Source organism: Alternaria incomplexa (assembly GCF_024043165.1).
Source record: "Alternaria incomplexa strain BMP 0042 chromosome Unknown scaffold_11, whole genome shotgun sequence".
Lineage (NCBI taxonomy): Eukaryota > Fungi > Ascomycota > Dothideomycetes > Pleosporales > Pleosporaceae > Alternaria > Alternaria incomplexa.
Genome location: NW_026249860.1, coordinates 1,436,125 through 1,455,455, shown reverse-complemented (window position 1 = coordinate 1,455,455; position 19,331 = coordinate 1,436,125). Strand labels below are relative to the sequence as shown.

General features: G+C 52.4%; 9 protein-coding genes across 9 annotated transcripts; 5 read left to right on the top strand and 4 right to left on the bottom strand.

Annotated features, from left to right (window-relative positions):
- Positions 1-150: 150 nt before the first annotated feature.
- On the bottom strand, positions 151-1,339 carry J4E90_007881 (uncharacterized protein; the record flags this gene model as incomplete). Its single annotated transcript, XM_051437411.1, has 3 exons — positions 151-552; positions 618-859; positions 907-1,339. The coding sequence occupies 3 exons, from the start codon at positions 1,337-1,339 to the stop codon at positions 151-153; spliced, it is 1,077 nt and encodes a 358-aa protein (XP_051289157.1).
- An 856-nt stretch (positions 1,340-2,195) lies between these two features.
- On the top strand, positions 2,196-4,063 carry J4E90_007880 (uncharacterized protein; the record flags this gene model as incomplete). The annotated part of the gene is made up of 2 exons (XM_051437410.1): positions 2,196-2,739; positions 2,961-4,063. The coding sequence occupies 2 exons, from the start codon at positions 2,196-2,198 to the stop codon at positions 4,061-4,063; spliced, it is 1,647 nt and encodes a 548-aa protein (XP_051289156.1).
- A 1,225-nt stretch (positions 4,064-5,288) lies between these two features.
- On the top strand, positions 5,289-7,072 carry J4E90_007879 (uncharacterized protein; the record flags this gene model as incomplete). Its single annotated transcript, XM_051437409.1, has 5 exons — positions 5,289-5,402; positions 5,497-5,569; positions 5,644-5,933; positions 5,992-6,374; positions 6,424-7,072. The coding sequence occupies 5 exons, from the start codon at positions 5,289-5,291 to the stop codon at positions 7,070-7,072; spliced, it is 1,509 nt and encodes a 502-aa protein (XP_051289155.1).
- A 618-nt stretch (positions 7,073-7,690) lies between these two features.
- J4E90_007878 (uncharacterized protein) lies at positions 7,691-8,320 on the bottom strand (the record flags this gene model as incomplete). Its single annotated transcript, XM_051437408.1, has 2 exons — positions 7,691-8,260; positions 8,315-8,320. The coding sequence occupies 2 exons, from the start codon at positions 8,318-8,320 to the stop codon at positions 7,691-7,693; spliced, it is 576 nt and encodes a 191-aa protein (XP_051289154.1).
- Positions 8,321-9,486: 1,166 nt separating this feature from the next.
- Positions 9,487-11,668, bottom strand: J4E90_007877 (uncharacterized protein; the record flags this gene model as incomplete). Its single annotated transcript, XM_051437407.1, has 2 exons — positions 9,487-11,201; positions 11,665-11,668. 2 exons carry the CDS (start codon positions 11,666-11,668, stop codon positions 9,487-9,489), a joined length of 1,719 nt encoding a protein of 572 aa, XP_051289153.1.
- Positions 11,669-11,808: 140 nt separating this feature from the next.
- Positions 11,809-13,284, bottom strand: J4E90_007876 (uncharacterized protein; the record flags this gene model as incomplete). Its single annotated transcript, XM_051437406.1, has 1 exon — positions 11,809-13,284. One exon carries the CDS (start codon positions 13,282-13,284, stop codon positions 11,809-11,811), a length of 1,476 nt encoding a protein of 491 aa, XP_051289152.1.
- Positions 13,285-13,687: 403 nt separating this feature from the next.
- On the top strand, positions 13,688-15,032 carry J4E90_007875 (uncharacterized protein; the record flags this gene model as incomplete). The annotated part of the gene is made up of 2 exons (XM_051437405.1): positions 13,688-13,977; positions 14,036-15,032. 2 exons carry the CDS (start codon positions 13,688-13,690, stop codon positions 15,030-15,032), a joined length of 1,287 nt encoding a protein of 428 aa, XP_051289151.1.
- Positions 15,033-15,244: 212 nt separating this feature from the next.
- J4E90_007874 (uncharacterized protein) lies at positions 15,245-16,676 on the top strand (the record flags this gene model as incomplete). Its single annotated transcript, XM_051437404.1, has 2 exons — positions 15,245-15,441; positions 15,494-16,676. The coding sequence occupies 2 exons, from the start codon at positions 15,245-15,247 to the stop codon at positions 16,674-16,676; spliced, it is 1,380 nt and encodes a 459-aa protein (XP_051289150.1).
- A 1,328-nt stretch (positions 16,677-18,004) lies between these two features.
- Positions 18,005-18,801, top strand: J4E90_007873 (uncharacterized protein; the record flags this gene model as incomplete). Its single annotated transcript, XM_051437403.1, has 2 exons — positions 18,005-18,209; positions 18,317-18,801. 2 exons carry the CDS (start codon positions 18,005-18,007, stop codon positions 18,799-18,801), a joined length of 690 nt encoding a protein of 229 aa, XP_051289149.1.
- Between the last annotated feature and the right edge of the window lie 530 nt (positions 18,802-19,331).

Sequence of the window (19,331 nt, the reverse complement as noted above, 5' to 3'; positions counted from 1 at the left end):
CATCGCTTCGGTAAAGAAATAGCAACATTAGGAGCACATACATTACTTCGATGGCGACTCGTGTACCCATGGGCACGGCTATCTATCGTGGAAAAAAACGACGTGTTCAGATTCGTTTCTTAAAGTGATAGGCGTAGACGAGTCTGCTACTCAGGTTGCCTTTGGTAGATCGCTGCCCCAAGGGAAAGCCTCGGGCATAGCCTTCCACGTCTTCAAATCGTCATAATTCCGCGTCGTGGCCTTATTTTGCAGCACCTTTTGCACAAAAGGCAAAACATCCGCGTACCCACTCATGTCGCAGTGTCCGCCAGACGGTATGCTCATGCCCAGCTTCTCGCCCACGCCTAACCAATTGTATACGACCTTGGCCGCAGGAAAGGTCACTTGGGCGGTGCCTTTGGAGTCCGTGAATTGATCGTTTACGTTCTGAGATAGGATGACCGCGCGTGGGGCGATGGCTGCAACGATCGTGTGGGCGTCATAAGGGAGCTGGGAGGATTTGCCGACGAACTGCGAGATGCCCGAGGAAGTCCACCATCCTGCTCCAGATTTCTAGGTAATCGTCAGTGCGCATATCTCAAAAGATTGTGAAGCCTTCGATGAGACTCAGTGCTTACAGCATTCTCCAGATTTTCTCCCTGCCCACTCAGACTGTATCGGTAAGGCCCCGCACCCTGAACGCCAGAACACATTGGCATAGTGACGGCAATACGCTTGTCGAATAGCCCAGCAGCCAGAGCAGCTTTGCCCAGACGAGAGCAACCAGTGACGCCAGATTTGGTTGCATCGATCTCTGTGATCTTAAGTTCGATGCCGTCAAGAACGCGATGAAAGCCCCATGCCCAAGCAGTAAGTACTCCTGTTGACTGTAAGCATGCATTGCAGTAGGTAAAAACGTCCACTTACCGATGTCTCTACCACTATACAGCGTCCAAAACGATCCAGTCTTACTGTTGCTGTCCGCTGCAACTTTGGTATAATCGAACGTGACTACCGCGATACCCGCATTTACATAGCTCTTAGTGTCTATCCCGCCGATCGAGATGACCACTGGGAACGGTCCGCCTCCACTCGGCAAGTTCAAAGAAGCTGCGATGCTAGCGGTCTTCCCTCCTGCGGTGACAGTGACAGTCAAGGTGTTGCCACTTCGAGTTGCGGAGACAGTTTCTTGCGAGTGATCAGGGTAATACCCATATTGGTATTCCTGGAGGAGCTTGAGGATCTCGGGTTGGCGGCATTGGGTCCATTCGTCTTTACTTTGGACACGGTTCTTGCCGTCCAGATAGAGGAATGGATCTGGCATCGTCTTCACGGAGGGGAATACCGCCGCTTTAGGCATGGGTCTCGGTGTTACTGGACATGTCACATTTATCTGGCGAGGAAGGATTTCCCCAAGGCGCTCGGGGCTGTGTCCCAGCGGTGTGCCACCACTGGTGGCAACCAAGGTAAATATCGCAAATGAAGTGGTGCGCATTGCGTTGGCTGGTATCGAGACGATGAGATAGAACGATACAAGTTGTCGACTGGCAAGAAGGTGACGCTATCAAAGGAAGTTGGAACTGTTATGTATCCTCCGGACGAAGGGCTACATGTCGAACGGGTGTAAGTCAGTATCATGTGGTCAACCTGCTGCCCGTAAGTAATATAAAAAGCCAAGTCCTGTGTCTGTTTTCTAAGACGTTGGTGGACAGTGAAATGGTCAGACGGCGTGATGCCATCAAGCTCTTTGTGGGGCTGTCATATAGCCATATCGACGGATAAAGGGTCGATCCACACATGGCAGCAGTGGGCGAAGCATTGCACATGAGATAACGCGAGATCCGCGCATTCGGAAGTACTCATCCCGAGGCAATAGGGATTAGCATGCTCCTTAAGGTAATTGCAAGTGTCGTAGCCGTGCTGTGCCCAGACGCCATCCCTACCCTCGCACGTGACAGCGCGACAACGCGCGCGCTTTTTGAGACGCTCAGACAAAACGAGCTGCAGAGTAGTACCGCCGTTTAGTAGAACTCCATGTACCAGGCCCCTTTGATGGCCATCAGAATCGATTCGGAGTAAGTGAGCTGTGAGGTTGCATCGGCGATCATGATAAGCCGCGAGGTCCAAGCTCCCCTCAGTGCGGGGAGCGACATGTCGCAGATCTAGGCATCCTCACGTCAAACTCTATCATGTAGTTCTCCCAGCACAACGCCGAAATGGTGCCGCTGTCTTCCTTTCTGCTAGTCGCTTTGGCCAGCGCCAAATGCTTCGAACCTACCATCGCCCATCCGCCGCCTCGGTACAATGCTGGCGATCCTCTGCTTCAAGACGCGTTCGAGTCCATCAACACAGCACTCACGGCAGCCGTCGCAGCGCCAGAGTTCGACCGAACCTCCTTCTCTGTAGAGATAACCTCGTCGAAAGACACGTTATGGTCGCGACATCATACCGCGCGCGAACGTAATGCCTCGCGTCCAGATATCCCCGAAGTCAACGGCGACGCGCTGTACCGCATCGCTAGCATCACCAAGACCTTCACCGTACTCGGTATACTGTATCAGCATGCAGCAGGCAACTTGAGCTTGGATGCTACAGTGAATACATACCTCAAGGAATTAGGAGACAAGTCGAACGGCGGCATTCCATGGAAAGACATTACATTGCGCAGTCTGGCTAGCCAGCTGAGCGGCCTTCCCCGCGAATGTAAGATGTCTTCTGGAAAGAAGCAGAATCTGTTTCATGTGTGCCACACAGAAGAAGGTACGCGTGCTAATTTCTTTAACAGGGGCTCAAGGTGATCTTATCAATAACAATTACCCTGAGTTGGATCCAAGCTCCCTGGGTCTGCCTCCTGATGTGTCACGGGAAGGGTTGCCAAACTGTGACGAGTACTCACCAAATTATGAGACACCCTGCACAGCGAAAGGTTCACATCTCACTAATTGAGCGTGAGAGAAGGGTGCTAACCTGATTGTGCTTAGATATGTTTCGACAGCTCAAGAAGTTCGCACCGTTATTCGCGCCAAACCAAGAATCGTCTTATTCCAATGTCGCGTTCGAACTGCTTGGGCTCGTCCTATCGCGGGTGACGAACCAGACCTACGAGACCTACATTGATGAAGCCATCTTCAAGCCTTTGAACATGTCTACCAGCACTCTCTCCAAGCCTGCCGATTCTGCTGGCGTCATTCCGGCTGGTCCACAATTCTGGGGTGTGGACGAAGGCATCCAAAATCCTACCGGCGGCATCTACAGCTCGACGAGGGACCTGTCGAAATACCTCCGCTACGTCCTAACCCACTACAACGCCATCACCCACGCGATAAATTGGCTACATCCAGTCTCTCCGTCTCGCGGATTGAACTCCTTCTATGGCATGCCGTGGGAGATCTATCAAACAGACCGCATACTTGAGCAGTCGAAACGTACTGTACGCTTTGTCACTAAGAGTGGAGGGTTGCCGGGCTATACCTCTATCATCATAACAGTGCCGGAGTACGACTTGGGTATCACTATTCTAGTCGCAGGCCCCAGCGCAATCTTGTCCAAGATCATGGACATCGTTACAGTAAAGATAGTGCAAACAGCCGAAAAGCTTGCCATACAGCAAATGCGTGACCGCTATGCGGGCACCTACAGCGCTTCTGATCCAGAAATGAACTCTACAGCCACACTGAAAGCTGATTACCGCGGTCTTGTTGTTACAACCTTTGTTTCCAACGGGACGGTTGTCTTCGAAGCACCGATCACGAAAGACGTGACGACCCCGCCCCGTTATGCGCAGCTTAGCCCAACGCTCCTCTATCGCAACGAGGGAGAACAGCAGGGGGAGGAGTGGCGTGCATTGATCTTCGAGGAGCGCGCAGAAGGACTGGGCTCTATTTGGGACGACTTCTGCGTGGAGGACTGGGAAATGTCCAGTTACGCCGGCATACCTTTGAATACAGCGGTGTTCTGGGACGAGCAAAAAGACGGTCATTTCGAAACACTAGAGCTACCGGCTTTCCGCGTGAATCTCACAAGAGTGGATCATAAGAGGGGGTCGAATGGGAAGTATGGTCAACAAGAAACGATGGAGCTCTAAGGCCCCACATTGCAGACCGGCAGGGCGGCTTGCGGTCATCCTCTCCACCACGTGAATCATGGCCGAACGACGAATCTGTAAGTCGCTGCAGCTAGTACAGATCACTTGAGCATATGCCACATTCCCCTAGAATCGCTGCAGAACGAAGGATTCGCCAAAACTCGCCAATCTTTCTGTTCACGGCGCTTGCATCTGCCGTGTCCAAAGAACATTCAGTTTTATCACAGCGACCATGGGTGACTGACTAGCCTAGTGTTTCCGAGCTTTATTAAAGACTGTGCTAGACTAGATCTACATGCCGAGCTAAACTCTAAAGCTCACATGCAGGGCCGAACCACGTTTTCGCAAAGACGATTGCCATTACTTGGGAGCAGTGGAATACCGTTCTTCACCGGGTTCATGTACCTCCGATGATCGACGCTGCTGGTGTTGGAACTGCTCGAGGGCTTTTCCGCTAGCGAAGCCTTATAATGGTATACACTAGGCAAGCCTTGTGGCAATTGGCAGAACGCCAGAATGATTGCCACGTCAAACGCCGATCAGGTTCGCATCATGCTCACCTCCTCGTGATGCCTAACAGGCCGACATTCAGTACTGTGAGAACATGGGTGCTCATACAGCTGCCGACCCCGATAATCTCGCTTGAGCGCGTCATACATCTCTTGGCACAATCTTCCTCACTTACAAACGTCATACCTCATAGACAAAGTATGTGAGTTTTCGACACGTTCAACGTGTGAAGCCAGCAAAGGTAAAGGCCAGAGATCGGAGGGTTTGTCGCTCGTTGGGCTCAAGATCCACGTGGAATTCGCCGTAGCAGCGGCACAGCAACGAACTAAAGTCAGGGCACCGTCTAGCTCATAGACTGCCGATTGCGGCCGAGCACGTTTTGTGTGGCGCGCCTTGTGGAAGACACTCCGTGACGAGGATGGCAGCTGCACTACGTGGTGCTTGTAACATACTAACGGTGCTTTGATGTTCGGGAGGCTAGGATTTTGACGTCCATTGCCGCCTCTGGGAAACCTGTACGTGCCGTGTATAAGCCCCTGTTCTTATCCTGGTTCAAATGGCTTTTTGTTTTACCCTGTTTGATCCGCAATCCGTCGCTTAACATAATTCTCCTTCCTCTTTTGTTTTCTCGCGCAGGGCATCTCGTAAAGCGTTGTCTCAATACGTACAGTCGGAAACAATCTGGGGTACAGCCTCGTTCTATGCGGGTTCCGACATGAAGTTCTTCTCCGCACTACTGTGCCTTGTCTTTGCGCCTTTGTCTTTTGCGCAAAGTCAGAGCGGAAATGATGTGCTTGCGTCTGCAGTCAAGAACCTGCCTCCATGCGCGGTATGTAAATCATGTCGATACACGAGACTCCATACTGATTTCGGTCATAAAGTTAGATTGCACCCTCACAATAATCTCGTCATCAACATGTCAGCTCACTGATATCGACTGCATCAAGGGCAACGAGAAGCTTATCGATGACTTGAGCAAATGTGTCTTGGCTAGCTGTAAGCCTAAAGAAGCACTGAGTAGGTCCTCTCTCATATTCGCTCGTTGAACTTTCTCCTAATAGCCTGTGCAGCGGCGAAGAGGTTTCTTACCGAGTTGATGGATGCGCCCATTCGGAACAAGACGGAACAAGGAACAGTCACTACGATAGTCTTTGGAGTACTATCCTTGGGAGCCTACATTCTACGCGTAATCGCACGCCTTCCCTGGTTCGGCGGAAACTGGGGCATTGACGATTGGGTTATGACTGCGGCCATCATACTCATCATCCCACTCACGATATGCGCGTACCTTCTGAACCTTTTGGGGCTGGGCACGGATATGTGGATGGTGTCTTTCGAAAATATCACCAAGATTCTCGAGGTATGTGATGGGTTATGCAACCCATGATATCCCTGCGCTGACCAAAGTTCGATAATAGATCTTCTACTACACGGAGCTTCTCTACCTTGCGTCGATCGCATTGACCAAGATAGCAGTCTTGCTCTTCTACCTTCGCATCTTCCCTCACCAGGGACTCCGACGCGTCATCCACGTTACCATCGTAATCTGCATCATGTACATCATCGCATTCGTTACAGCAACCGCGTTACAATGCATTCCGATACGCATTGCGTGGGAACACTGGGACGGCGAGCATCATGGCAAATGCATCAACCTTAACGCTGATGCCTGGGCTTCTGCCGCGGTCAATATCCTTCTCGATCTAGTTGTCATTGTTATACCGATGAGAGAGCTCAGCAAGCTTGCCATGACCCGCCGGCGCAAGTTTGGCATCATGTGCATGTTCCTCGGAGGAGGCTTGTAAGTCTAGTTTCCACATCTCACCTTGCCTCAACTAACACCTCCTCAGTGTCACAATCGTCAGCATCCTCCGCCTCAAATACATGATCCAATTCGCGCAAACCACCAACGTAACCTGGGACTACCTACCCATCGGATACTGGTCCGCCATCGAAGCCCACGTCGGTGCCATCGTCGCCTGCGCACCCGCTATCCGCCAACTACAACGTTCCATCCGCGAACGCATCTGGCCCAAACAGAAGACACCAAGTCAATACTACTACGCCGAGAACTCAGGCAACAGCAGCAAGAAGAACAATGGCAGCAAAGACCTCAAGTCCCGCATCTGGCTACCGAAAACTGATCGCTCTCAACTGAGCACTCTGGGCCGGAGCAAGATGGACAAAGATGACTTTGTCCGCCTAGACGAGTACGAGATGGGCGTTGGAATGGGCGGAAAAGACGGCGTCCTTACAGATAGGAATTCGCCGGAAAACTCGTCGGAAGGGTCGCTGGATCGGTCGTTCAAGTCGAATGAGGATGTGCAACCGTTGGCCGATGTTGCGGCGCCGGCGCCGGTTGTTGGCTCTCCAATGGGAGGCATTATGGTGCAGTCGGAGTACAGTGTTGATCGGGGGAGCTCGCATCCGAGTTTGCAGGCTTTACCACCGATTCAGCATAAAAAGGAGAAGTCGTTGGATGCGAGGAGGTGGCTTTAAAGCGCGATGGTGTAGTGAGGCGACTTTCTACGATCTATGAACTTTGGCAGATACCCAATAATACATATTAATGCGTTGAAGTACGACTAACAACCCTCAATGTGCTACTACTACTACCGCGTCAAATCCAGCCCGTTCTGCAATGTGCTATAGCCCTCATACGATGTTCTCGCGCTTTGCGTACCCATCAAAGGGCGCTCTACCAACACAGAAGCATCTTCAATCGATCACCACACCACAGAATCACGACCCACAAACCCGCCGCACCTCCAAACAGCAGTCCCCACCTATCGCAAAGCCAAGAATACCATACATCGAAAAAAGGAAAGCCAAGCCTGCCAACCTCACAACAACAACAGCCAACGACTCAAGCACCAGCGCAGCGGCCTGACGCGTGCCGGCACGCCTCGCCCACTTGCCGCACCAACAACAGCAGCCAGGAAAACAAGGCAGCTACGGCGGTTCTTGAATCGTGACATTGCGCCAGCGTAGGAAGTTAGGGTGGGGTGGGTCGCGAGACCCACACCGGCTCGGTAGATCATGCCCCACTGTGTGAGGCTAAGGGAGGTGCAGGGAGGGGGTTGGTGGCTCGGTGGAGGTTCGGGGTTGTGGTGGGTTTTAGGCGTGCGATACTCTGCTTGGTAGTGCTGACAGTGCCAAATTGTTTCCCGTAGATTTTGCTATCCCAGCATTGTCTTGACTCGTGATCGCGGCCTCCTCAATCGACCTCAATTTGCCCTCGTCTTTCTTCCTCTCATACTCGTCCCAGAAGTAGAAAATGAACAAGACAATGCCACTAATCGGCACGGCGATGACGAAGAACAGCCAGACATTGCGACTTGCGTCGTCGAATGGAACGTTTCCTGCAATGCCATTAAAGAAATTCATGCCGAAGAACGAGGTCACGAACGTTGCTGGTAGGAATGCGATGGTGACCCAAGCAATACCGCGCATGGTACGGCTATCCTTTTTGGTTTCTTTCGCAATCCTGATGCTTTCTTCTAAAAGCTTTTCCTCTTTTGTCGCTCTGGCCTCTTCCCTTTCCTGCCGAGCATCTTCCCGCCTCTGACGTTCTTCTTCCCACTTCTGTCTTATCTCTTCCTTCAAATCAGCAGCATGAAGCCGTAGTTCCGCGATACGTTCTTTTAGTCTTTCTGGTGAGCATAATTTCATATCCTCTTTTGCCACCTGCAATCGATGCATATACCTTTCACCCTCTCGCCATTCCATAACAGCTCGTACCTGCATCATGGCGTTGTTTACGAAATAGAACTGGTGTTCTACGTGGTTTGAAGCCCTAATTTCGTTGCTGATAGTGTTGAGTTCGTGGAGTATATCACTTAGGTTGGGACCGCCCCTCGACCCTAACATCTCCGCTACATGGTCGACCTGGGCATCGAGTTTCTTTGCTTGTTCAGTGATGGCTTCCATATATGTGAATAAAGTCAAGAAAGTCCAGGCAAGGAAGGCGTCATTATCTCCATCCAACGTTTGTCTGATGTTCACCAGACCGGGCCGATTGCGATATTCAACGGACTCAAAGTGATGATCACCCATTCCGTGGACAAGAACCCCCATGCGTCTTGCTGAATTGGAGGTCTTTGCTCTTTTCGGCCAGAAGAGAAAGAAATGCGGCCTAGAGTGACCAGGCGTTTCCAGTAGCATATGTTCAGGCGGCGAACCATCCTGACCACACGCAGCATCCATCCGAATCTCTTGTGAACGGGATCGCAAAGTACGTTCTATCCTTTCGATCCTTTCCTTGATCCTTTCTTTGATTAGCCCAGCAGCGTTTACGTTCTTTATTAATACACAGAGAAAGTTCAGGCCGTCGTTATTGCCGCCTTTATCAGAGGGCCACTGCCCACGTTCGAACAAATCCCGAACATCCCCCCAATCCTCGAAGCGAATCCCTGTACGCTCTCTTGAAAAGAACCCATCACGTTCAGACTCGTATGAATATCCGCGGGCGTTTTGGAAGAACTCCTTCTCTGCTACTTCGAAGTCAAGAGCCGCCTGGTCCTCAGGTTCCGCCATAGTTGTCAACTAATGGCAGAAGGTGAAAGGTGAAGAGAAAGAAAAGGTAAACGGTGACAACAGGGCTGAGACAGCTATAGGTATTTTAATGTCAGCTCGGCTGCCAAAAATATGCACATGCAGCCTCGAGGCTGAACATGACAGACACGCCCATAGAAAAATGCCTCAGGTGATAAGCGATTGGACAAGCACGGTGATGGAATTTCGTGGGGGTGTACAGGCTGTACGCATTGAGCCCTCACCATGCAGTTGGCGGTTGCCACATCTATCAGGGCCGCTTCAATAGGCTGATAGTTGTCCGTGGCGCTGATTACCAACTATACCAGCTGTAGCAGGCATATCGCCTACTGAGAAGGATGTGTGGGAGCTACGCAGCTCTACAATTTCGCCTCAGCCTTGTGACCCCCCGCTGCAGCAGTCAGAAACCGAGCAAAGTACCTCTCCAAATTCTGCCCCGCATCCCCGTTCAACTCCACAACCGTGCCCACCCAGCCATCAGGTCTCAACACCACGACAGCTCCCTTCTCAGTCCCAACACCATAGCGCATATGCGCACCGCAATCCGCATCATAGAACACACGGCCAAACGGATTACCACCCAACGTCTCATACGCTGACGGTCCACCCGGTCCTGCCATGATAGAAAGACACGATATCTGAGCATCCTCATCGTTCAGCCAAGCAAGTTGAGAGACCGCTGCCGTGAACGATGCCAAAGCCAACTTCGTGCGCGACACTTCCCCGGCAAACAGCGCAATATAAAACGTCGCCGTATTCGGCGTCTCCCTCTGTAATCGCGTAGCTTCGAAAGTCGCGGGCTTCTGCAGCGTAACATCAGGTGCGCGCTGACCAGGCTGTACGGACGATACACCCGAGCTCTGCGTGAGGTTGAGATAGGAGTCTGGCTCGTAGTAGATGCCCAATCCGCTGCTGAATGTCGCTGCTTCGGCCATGACCACGCCTAGTACTTCGTTCGGGTCGGCGTTGGGATCGCCTGTCCAGCCCTCGGGTAACTGCATCGTCATGAGGCGCGAGATGTCTTTGTCGTAGTTGATCAATCGCTGAACATTGGGGAGTCGCTCTGCTTCGTATGAGTGTAGGAGGTCTGATTTGGCGAGACCCTGAAGCACGAGGGAAAGCTTCCAACCGAGGTTGACGGCATCATGCATGCCGGTGTTCATGCCTTGTGCTGCACCCGAACTGTGTGTGTGGCATGCGTCACCGGCAAGGAAAATGCAGTCGTTCACGAAGAACGAGCGCGCGATGCGCTGCCCGACAACGTAGATGGTCCACCAATCCACCTGCTTGAACTTGAGGTTGAACGGCTTGACGGATGCGATGGCTTCTTTGACAGCGGCTTCTTCGTCGAACACCTTGTATGCTTTCTGACGCTCCGATGTGAACGCGAATCCTATACGTGTTGCACCTCTGTCGAGCGCGGCCCAGAGGACGTTTCCGTGTGTCGGCGATTCGATAGCGCAGTACGTTCGCGGTTTGGGGAGGTCGGTCTCGATAACGCCATCGACGCGTACCCACTTGTCTTCGCTGGACGAGCCATCGAAGGGGATCTTCATGGTTCGTCGTACGAAAGACCGCCCACCGTCTGCGCCAACCAGATATCGACATCTGACTATGCTCTTCACCTTTGTCTCGCCATGTTCAATTGTAGCCAGTATGCGATATCCACCCATCCCAACCCCGTCTACAATCTCGATGCCCACCAGGGTATACGGCGCATCAAGCTGTACCCCCTCCTTGGCCAATGCCTTTCTGAACACCTCTTCCTGGTACTTCTGACGTAGCACCAACGCGAAGTCCCACTTGGTATCCGTCATGTTCTCCATGAACGCCCAACCTCTTCCTTCCACCTCGTTGCCATGATTATCGTAGTTTACAGTCTCGCGACATGCGAAACATTGTTGGGCGAGGGAATCAGCCAGAGAAAGCTGATCTAACATCTCAGTGCTGCGAGGAAAGAGGGTGATGGCGCGTCCATGGTTGTCTTGGGACGACTTGGGATGTTGTTCGATGATCTTGATGCGATGCGTAGAGCGAGGGAGGTTGCGCGCGAGTTGGTAGGCGGTTACCAGGCCTGGGAATGAGTGTCAGTATCATGCCCAGGTGATGTGTGTAATGGAGACGGGGTGTGTACCTACTGGTCCTCCACCTACGACAAGTACATCTACATCCTCTACCGGTAGATCTGAGGTCGTCATCTTCCCTAGAAAATGGTAATGTTCAGCTTGGGCGCATGATAAGCTCTCTCAAGCTCATGTGCCAGTGTTGGCAAGCTGCAAGACTCAGGTGCCTGGTATCTGCATCGCAACCAGCAGGTACGAGCCGCTGCGTTGATAAGACGATAGCATGACATTAGTCATGCATGCTTGATGTAACATGATGCAGATATGCGCAATGTACGCGCTGTCGCGAAGGAAGGTAGAAGCAAGAATGGGGTGGGACGCGAGGTGCACAGGGGGGCTGATAAGATAAGGATCAAGCCGCGGCAAACATCAAGCTGCAAGCCTAGCCATTCGCTCAAGGCTACAACACCGAACACATTATGGAGATATCAAGGGGAATTCATGCGTCGCAAGCGACATCTCGTGTCACGACATAACAAAACGCGTTGCACGCGTCGAAGACGAATCTGCGAGCCCAATACTACGGCGCACGCGCACGCGCACCACCACAACCCACACCTACAGCGGCAACACCCACTCCCCCTCCCTCATCGGCTTCGCGAGACTACTCGTATCCCTCTTCGTAAACCTGCCATACCCCTTCTCCCCCAATAACCCTCCATTATCCCTATCCCAAACCACCTTCCCCCTCAACAAGGTCCACCTCGGCCACTGCTTGAGCCTCCTGCCCTCAAAAGGCGTGTAGTCAACATCATGATGCAACATACTATTCGTCAGCTCAAACTCCTCCATCTTGCCATCCGGATACCAGATATTGATATCAGCATCTGATTCGCCCTCTATCAGCGCGCCTTTCTTCGGGTAGAGACCGTATAGCTTCGCAGGATTTGCAGACGTGACTTCGACAAATTTGGTGAGTTTGAGCCGGTTCGCGCTGAGCGTGAGGGAGAGGCGTGTTTCGATTCCTGGACAGCCGTTGGGGATGTATTTGAAGTGGCCCAGAGGGTATTCTGCGCTGATACTGGACTTCTTACCCATCTCAGGGTCGTCATAGCGGAAGGGACAGTGGTCTGAAGAGAGGATTGTGAAGGTGCCGTTGGCGAGACCCTCCCAGATGACGTCGCAGTCTGCTTCGCTTTCGCGGGGTGGAGGCGAACACACACATTTCGCGCCTTCGAAACCGGGGTGGTCGAGATCTAGCTTTGTGAGGAAGAGGTATTGCGGGCAGGTTTCCGCGTAGATGGGTAGACCGCGGTCTTGCGCTGCTTTGATGTGTGCAGCTGCAGCAGGTGTGGATACGTGGACGATGAGGATGGGAGTATCCATGAACTCTGATAAGCTGATTGCACGGTAGGTGGCTTCGGTCTCTGCCATGGGCGGATGGGATGAGCCGTGGTATTTCGGCGCGAACAGCTTCTTCTTTTCGAGTTGCGCGGTCATCCAATCGATTACTTGTCCGTTCTCGGCGTGGATCATGGTCGTTATGCCTTGCTTCCTGGCTTCGAGAAGGATGTCTAGGATCTGACCATCGTGCAGTTGAAGAGCCTCGTAGGTCATGTAGATCTTGAGTGAAGATATGCCTTCCTCTCGCAGGGTCTTGAACTCTGAGAGCGCCCTTTCTGAAGGGTTGCCGACGATGATATGGAATGAGTAGTCGATGTAGCAGTTGTCCTTCGCTCGTTCATGAGTGGCCGCCAGAGTGTCGAGAAGGGTATCCTCGGTCTTCTTCTGTGGCGCAAACGTCACCATGGTAGTGGTACCACCGCACACGGCTGATCGACTTCCAGTCTCGTAGTTGTCTGCCGTTGAGCCGTTTCCAAACAACGGAGGTTCTTGGAGATGAACGTGAGCGTCCACGCCTCCCGGCATCACATAGCCACCTTCGGCGTCTATCGTCCTCGTCGCTTGTGCATCTTTCAGACCCTCTCTTGGAACTACCTTTGCGATCTTCTCGTCTTTGATAGCGATATCCCACTCTTGAACTTCCTTTTCGGACACGACCACTCCATTGATGATGATGAGATCGTACTCCATCGCAATTCTTTTCAACCTTTTTCCGAGCAGAACAATAACACGAAAGATACTTCCCTGTCATACATGATCACGGGAGGATACATCTCAGCGGTTATCGTGGTAGTGGAAAGAAGGCTAGTCCAGGTTTGTGAGGTGCGTATCTCGACCCCTCTTTCGCGCTGCCCCACCTTCCTTTCATCGTCCTTCTTATCAACCACGACGCCTATTCGCGGTATAAACGCGCTCGAGAAGGATACAGATATCCTGCACAGTCATATACATTGGTCATCGATGATGAAGACGCGTGTTTCGCACGCCGACGCGTCGGATGTAACTACCGCGACTTTGACGCTTCCATCTACCATGCGTACCTGGGTAGCCCTCTAGATCAAGCTTCGACTTACCAACGTACATCTGTATCAACATGCCTTCCAAGCCTCTCAAGATCAATGGCGAGAGGCTAAACAGTACATTACAAGAAACATGCACCTCCTACGGCGCTCTCCCAGCGCCATCAACAGGCATGTGCCGCCTAACCTTAACGCCCTCCGACAAAGCAGCTCGAGACTGGCTAGTCAGCGAATGCAAGAGTCTAGGATGTGACATAAGAAATGATCAAATGGGAAACATATTCGCCATACGGCCAGGTACCGCTGCAGACAAAGCGCCAATTGGCATGGGTAGCCACATGGACACACAGCCAGCAGGCGGGAGGTACGCGCGCCAACACCTAAGCAAACATCACATTTGTCAGAGCCTGATGGGAATGTAGATACGACGGCATCCTAGGCGTGCAATCCGCCCTAGAGGTCCTCCGCACCCTGCACGAGAACAATATACAAACCCATCATCCCATCGCCCTGATAAACTGGACCAACGAAGAAGGCGCGCGGTTCCCCGGCGCAATGATGGCATCCGGTGTCTGGAGTACGCACAGTAGCACAGATCTATCTGCATGCCATGCTCTCCGCGATACCGACAAGATATCCATGGCAACTGCTTTACAGGAAACAGGATACCTTGGTTCAACGCCGTGCGATTACCGCGAGAACAACCTGTCTGCGCATTTCGAACTACACATCGAGCAAGGCCCAATTCTTGAGCGTGAACGCAAAGAGATAGGCATTGTGACGAGTGTACAGGGAATGAAGTGGTTCGCCATTCGCGTCACAGGACGAGAAGGCCATTCAGGCACAACGCCCATGGAAGGAAGAGCAGATGCTTTAGTCACAGCTGCGCGTCTCATCACCGCTGTAAGAGATACCGCTGTGCAGACTGGTCTGGGTGTAGCTACCGTGGGTGTTATCAGCAGCGATACGAGTTCGCAAGCTACCATACCCGCTGGCGTAGGATTCGTCGTGGATATTAGATGTGATACTGATGACCTCGTCGACCAGCTTTCCGAATCCATCTTACGCGCATTCGATCGAGTCATCAAGGAAGAAGACAACGCGACTACGTATTCTGTGGAGCGTACGTGGGGATTACCCGAATCGAAGTTCCATCCAGATTGTATCGAGGCTGTGAGGACGGCGGCGGTGGGGTTAGTGGGTGAACATCAGGTCATGCAGATGAAGAGCAGAGCAGGACATGATAGTGCGTGGACGAGCAGGGTGTGTCCGACGAGTATGATCTTCGTGCCGAGCAAAGGGGGGATAAGTCATAATCCGGAGGAGTTCACGAGTCCAGAGCATTGCGCGTTGGGAGCTCAGGTTCTGCTTGATGCGGTGCTGGGGTATGATGGGGAGGTTGGGCGAAAAAGAGACTAGCGTGTCAACGACGTCATCGATACTCCTACCTTTCACCCTTGCATCCAGTCGTTTCGCTCTGCAAACCATCTTGTCGAACCTGTACAATGAGATTTCCCGTCTGTCGATTGGCGCAATTATCGAACATCTCTTCACTAAGTCTGTATTCGCCACGATTATCGCCACTACTCGCCAATCTCATCCAACCCCGGCAATTCCACGCATCTACTATCATGTCAAGTCCAGCGAAACGGAAAGCTGAGAAGGATATATCGCCACCAAAACCAAAGAAGACTAAGACAGCGACGAAGGCCAAGACTGAGATTCCCGCGTATCATCTTACACCATCAAGACAGGACGAGTCAGGAGAGAATGTCTGGCCGGCCAGGAAGGAGCAAATTGAACGCGCGCGAGAGATCATCAGAGAATGGTAAATCAAGACGCAGTCGACGGATGAGATTTTAGGTGCTAATCTGCCACAGTGCTGAAGCGCAAAAGCCAACAGTCATCTTACCCGACAAGGATGCAGACGGACTTTCCTCTGGTGCCATACTTCATCATACTCTCACCGCTCTAGGTCTCTCACCTAATCTAATATCCGTTTACTTCTCACCAAAAGGCTCTAATGTACATGATGAAAGCACAAGGCAAGCTCTCACAGCCATGACGCCGTCCTACATCTTCATTCTAGACCAAGGCAGCCGAAAAACACCGCCTGTCATCGATTCGCCCCACACATGCCTCGTGGTAGACCACCACTTTGCAGATGAGGGCGGGTTCCCAGAAGGAAGCGATTATGTGACTGCACACGACTGTCCACCTGTGGCAACCAGCGCACTACTGACATACACAATCTGCCTCCCACTTCACCCTGACCTTCACGACAAGATATCATGGTTAGCAGCACTAGGAACCCACGGTGATCTCGGAAGCAGCATTAAATGGGAACCCCCCTTTCCAGACATGGTAGCAACATTCAAGCAACATCCCAAGAAGTCCATCAACGATGCCGTAGCTCTGGCCAATGCACCACGTAGATCAGCAGCATACAATGTGCAGGATGCCTGGGACGCCGTCATCTCCGCGAACAGTCCCGGAGACATCTCGAAAGCCGACAAGCTGAAAGATGCCAGCATGGAGGTCAGACGGGAGACCGAACGCTGCACCCACACAGCTCCGAAGTTCTCTGCCGACGCTACGATTGCCGTGCTGACTATATCAAGCGCCGCGCAAATACATCCCGTCATCGCGACACGCTGGTCTGGCACCCTCAAGTCCAACAAACTAGAAATTGTCATGTGCGCAAACGAGGGCTACCTCCCCGACAAAGTCAACTTCTCGTGCCGCGTTGCGAAATGCGCGAGAGCGCGCGAAGGAGAGGAGAAGGTTGATATCATCAAGAAGTTAGAGAGCATTGCATCAGGGGACGAGGAGCTGAGAAAACGACTTGGAGAGAGCTTTGCGAGGGGGCATAAAGAGGCTAGTGGAGGGATCGTAGGAAAGGGCGAATGGGAAGAGTTCAAGAAGCTGATGGGTGTTGGAGAATCCAAGAAGAAGGAGGGAAGTGGTGTTGGAAAGAAAGAGAAGGAGAAGCCGGCGCAAAAGAATACTCTGGCGAACTACTTCGGGAAGAAGGAGAAGAGCGTCAAGGTGGAAGGTGCTTAGACTCCAAGCGGCGATGGCACACCAGACGTCTTCTTTCCTTCGAGAAGAACTAGCGGATCGGCATCTACGACTACGCACGGGAAAGGCGTCGAGGCAAGCCTGGTAAACTCTACGTCGTGCGCAACGAGGATACCACTAGCGTCGATTCCGATAGAGATGCGATATCAAACACTTCCTACGCTGCTGATCTGAAGCAATCTCGATTATGCCACCGCGGAAGAGGCGTGAAGGAATCCGGGTTGGGGCCGCGTCGCATGCACTACGCTATCCTATGCTCAGACCAAGATTAAACAATACTCAATCTATCGGAGATCGCAATCGAGAAGAACTTGCACGGAGTCGACGTTCAGGCCCATGCCCTTCCATCTTCTTTCTCCGCCATTGGCCTTCGTTACTCATTTCTTTAGACAAACCCAAGGCGAAAAGAAAGAAAACAGCTGTGGGTATTCATAGGCCCAAACCAATGATGGATGTTCTAAGGTTTTCACATCGTTTCGGATAGAACGCGGACTAGCCTTGTGAGCGGCTCCAGGCCCAAATTGCCGAAAGATCGGCATTCTCAATCAGGAACATAAGAGGATCATCACAACGACCTTTCGAGACGCACCTGACAGCTCAGGCACAAACAATCGACAGCTTTACACCAGAGCCCAAAGCCACCACACCTTGGAACAGGTTAGATGCTAATGCTTACACGAAGGCCTCGCACCGCCCCAACGCAGCCGCCCCAGTGACCACCATGACGCACATAATATACGACCTCCATATAGCCAAGCATCACCGTTGCAGTCCGAAACCCAAAAGCCCGCCCCCATTGCGCCATGTGACATCGGTACCAAACCACCAATGCCGTGCCCAATCAGGTAAAACGCTGAAACCTGGGGGCGACATGGCCCGCATGCAAATTCAAAATCTCCTCCATCTACACTCTCGCCTCCGCTTTCCTCATTCCGGCGAATGAGCGCGTGTCGTGCAAATTGAGTGCTGACGGCCTGACGGGGCACGCGCTACCCGACAGGTGCCAAGGAAAGCTTAATGCTGGTGATGTTAATCTATCTAAGTGGTCGGGGCGAAAATGAAAGAAGATAGGTGAGTGGAGGGCACGAACGAGGTGTGGAGATGACGAGGGAAAGACTGGTACAGCGGCCCGGGTGGAGTCTTGTCGTCGCTCTTAGATTACTCTAGTAAATAGCCCTAAGGCGCATGACATTGAGAAGTGAAGGGGAATAAATACTGGGAGTGGTGCCAGTGGTCGAAAGAAAGACTCGACACGAATCATCATACCCTCTTTGCTCTTTCTGCCATCTCATCCCGTCAACAATCCAAAGATGAAGTACGCCACCGTTTTCCTCGCTGCGGCGGCGACCGTCTCCGCACACTCGACCTGGCAAGAACTTTGGGTCGGCAGTGAAGACAAAGCGGGCACCTGTGTGCGAACTGTCAAGGACAACAGCCCCATCACCAGTCTGACCTCTCCCGACATGTTCTGCGGACGCGGCCCAGCTTCCACGTCTGGGGTTTGCGAAGTCGCTGGTAAGCCTTGCCGGTCCATTTCCATTATCCTCAGTCCACTCAGCAAGGCACATGTGATGGGGATATGATGATGTGGAACTGTATGACATACTAACAACCCCCCACAGCCGGCAGTTCCCTAACCGTCGAAATGCACGCCCAGCCCAACTCCCGCTCCTGCTCCCAACCCGCCATCGGCGGCAACCACTACGGCCCCGTCTTCGTATATATGGCCAAAGTCGCCGACGCCAAAACGGCGACCTCAGGCTCCTTCTTCAAAGTCGCCGAAGACGGGTACACGGGCACAACAGCCTCCTGGGGCACCGAGATCCTCAACGCCAACTGCGGAAAGCGCGCCTTTACCGTGCCCAAGAACATTGCGAGCGGGGACTACTTGGTCCGCGCAGAGGCGATTGCGCTGCATGCTGGTGCGAATAACCCGCAGCCGTATGTCAGTTGCTTCCAGGTCAAGGTTACGGGCGGGGGCAGTGCGACGCCGAGTGGTGTTAGCTTTCCGGGGGGTTACAAGACTAGTGATCCTGTCTTTACGAAGGCGATTTATGATTCTAGCTTCAAGTACGTTAGCCCTGGGCCGGCGATTTACTCGGGTTGAGAGTGTGCGTACTTTGGTGCTGGGAGGCTTTTGGGCGCCTCGCCTTCGGTCGTGGAGCTGTTGGCTTCCTTTTCATCTTTGTGAAGAATCGACTTCTCGTAGCCTGTGTACATATTATCGTTAGCGCTATTGCAGAATGAAGAACCTCATGTACATACTCAATTTAATTCGTTGCACCGCAGCCACAGTCTGCTCGCTCGAGTGGGTGTTGATATCCAGCGTCAAAGCCCCAGCGACATACTGAACAGGTTTGACGAACGGTCGACCCTCTTTTTTGACATCTGGAGGAGGGAAAAAAGATCTGTCGAATCGAGCAACCTGCCTGAAGGCATGATCGTATTTAGGCTCCTTATTTCTGCATGCTTGCGATTTTCGGAAAGTCTCAAAGTCGAATTGTGCGCAGTCCAATCCGTTGGGTTTTGGAATATTCGCGAGGGTCAACAGTTCTGTTGCTGTTCTCGTCAAGGTGTTGCGGTACGAAACCATTTTGGTGATTATCTCTAGGGCCTCGCTATTGTCGTCAAACTTTC